This window comes from Fulmarus glacialis, unplaced genomic scaffold (assembly GCF_000690835.1).
Source record: "Fulmarus glacialis isolate BGI_N327 unplaced genomic scaffold, ASM69083v1 Scaffold46488, whole genome shotgun sequence".
Classification (NCBI taxonomy): Eukaryota; Metazoa; Chordata; class Aves; order Procellariiformes; family Procellariidae; genus Fulmarus; species Fulmarus glacialis.
Genome location: NW_009228519.1, coordinates 1 through 2,115, shown reverse-complemented (window position 1 = coordinate 2,115; position 2,115 = coordinate 1). Strand labels below are relative to the sequence as shown.

Below are 2,115 nucleotides of genomic sequence, written 5' to 3'. Positions count from 1 at the left end.
GTGGGTAGCCGCCCCTCTTCTGACTTGGTTTTCCTTTTCCTCAGGAGTCTTTGGGCGCCGCCTGAACGTGTGGAACTTGTCCTGCCGCACCCTCACCCAGTGCTTTGACCTGGGGGAGGACTCTTTGCCCCTGAGTGTTAAATTCCTCCACAACCCCGATGCTGCCGAGGGATACGTCGCCTGTGCCCTGAGTGGCATCATCTACCGCTTCTACAAGTGCGAGGCAAGTATTCCGCCAGCAGCCGGGGGGAGACCCAGCCCTGGTGAGCTACAGGGTGATGGAGAAACGCGCAGAAGGAATTTGGGGTAGCAGAGAGAAAGAAGGAGGCGAGTGCAGAGGGCAGTATCCAGACCCTGCTTTGAACATGTGTGCTAGAAGGAGAGGAGTCTGTTCTTCCACTGAGCGTAAAAGCCCATCGTGACCAGTTGGGACTTCTTTGCTGAACATCTGGAGGATTAATTTGAGCAATGAAGCCCAGCCTCGCTGTTGGTATCAGACGATGCTGTCGTTGCTTGTGTCTGCTCGTAGTAGCTGGGTGCAGTGGTAGCCTTCCTCAGCAGCTCTGCCTAGCTGTGCAAGTGTGTGAGTGCAGGGGAACGCTCTTGCCTGAGCAGGCAGGAACGCTCATGGTGCGGTGCCTGTGTTTCTTGTGCAGAGAGACAACTGGACAGTAGAAGAGGTGATTCGGATACCGGCCAAGGACGTGTCGGGATGGATTATGCCCAAGATGCCAGGTTTGTGTGGCCTGAGGTGGTCTTTCCTTTTTCCTCCCGGAGCGTTGTGTTGTGCAGCGTGGCAAAGCCCACTGCTGACCCGCAAAGCCTTGCTGCGTAAACTTGACGGAAGGCTGGTCGGAGGGGCTGAGGGGCTGTGCGCACCCCCAAGAAGACACTGCTGCCCCAGCTGGAGCCTGTGCACTTGGGCAGGTCTCCTGTGCTGGAGGCAGGACGTACAGAATGGCAGGGAGAGATGGGAGCTGGGGCTCGATGCAAGGCACGTTTTCTGTTGCTGCTGCCTTCTCTGGAGCTCTTTGTTTCTGTGCCCTAGCCTTCACAGCCGACCTCATCATCTCAATGGATGACAAGTACCTGTATCTCAGCAACTGGCTGCACGGAGACATCCGCCAATATGAGCTCTCCAAAAACTGCAAGCCCAGGCTGGTGGGACAGGTAAGGCAGGAGCAGAAGGGCTTGCACTGCTGAGTTCCTTAGCAGTATCTGGTGGTGGTTAGATGACAAGGCAACATGTCTCCCGCTGCCTCGCTTACAGGTGTTTGTGGGAGGCAGCATCCTCAGAGGCGGACCCGTGACTGTGTGTAGAGACGAAGAGCTGAAGTGCCAGCCGGAGCCCTTGGTGATCAAGGTGAGTTCTGCGGGCTCTTTGCCCTCTGGTGTCCTTTGGACTTTGGCTCTGCTCTGCTAATTCTCTGCCCAGGGTGTCTGGGGTAGGTCTCCATTGCAGTGGCCGTGTGTCTGCAGCATCTGGTAGCTTGCCTGGGTTAGAAGGGGAGGCAGCCGCTCTGCTCTGCTCTGCTCTGCTCTGCTCTGCTCCCCTGCCCCTGCTTGTGCTTGGCTGCTGAAAGCAAGAAGCCAGTAACATTACTGCTGTATGCTCTGCCTTCAGTGCAAGAGAGTGTACGGCGGCCCTAGCAAGATGCAGCTCAGCTTGGATGGCAAGAGGCTGTACGTCACCAACTCCCTCTACAGCACATGGGACAAGCAGTTCTACCCGAACATGGTCAGGTAAGAAACATTTGGGAGGGAAGGGGCCTCTTCTGCATGGCCTGTCTGCTAGAAACGGGAAAGGCGCCTCATCTGGGGGGCTACAAGGACGCGTTCGTGATTGCAGAGGGAGAGATTTTCCTAACGTTGTCCCCGCAGCTTCCTCCTGTTGAATTTCACACGCCGTTGACTCACAAACATCTCTGGCTGGGCAAGGTGCAGCTGCCTGTGCGGAGCTGTGGTGCCAGGGCTTTGCTTGGGAGAGCATAAGTGTTTCAGTCTGAAAGGTGGAGTGAATCCACCTGTGCGTCTCTGAGAGCCAGGCCATGTCTCTGCTACAGCATCTCCCAGTGTATCCACCAGAGATAGAATCATAGAATCATTCAGGTTGGA

The 2,115-nt window shown here is 56.1% G+C and overlaps 1 protein-coding gene across 1 annotated transcript; it reads left to right on the top strand.

The window, feature by feature from the left end:
* Window positions 1-44: 44 nt before the first annotated feature.
* LOC104080947 (selenium-binding protein 1-like) lies at window positions 45-1,747 on the top strand (the record flags this gene model as incomplete). Its single annotated transcript, XM_009583504.1, has 5 exons — window positions 45-223; window positions 657-735; window positions 1,049-1,170; window positions 1,271-1,363; window positions 1,625-1,747. Coding segments are annotated over 5 exons (596 nt in total), but the record flags the coding sequence as incomplete, so codon positions are not given.
* Between the last annotated feature and the right edge of the window lie 368 nt (window positions 1,748-2,115).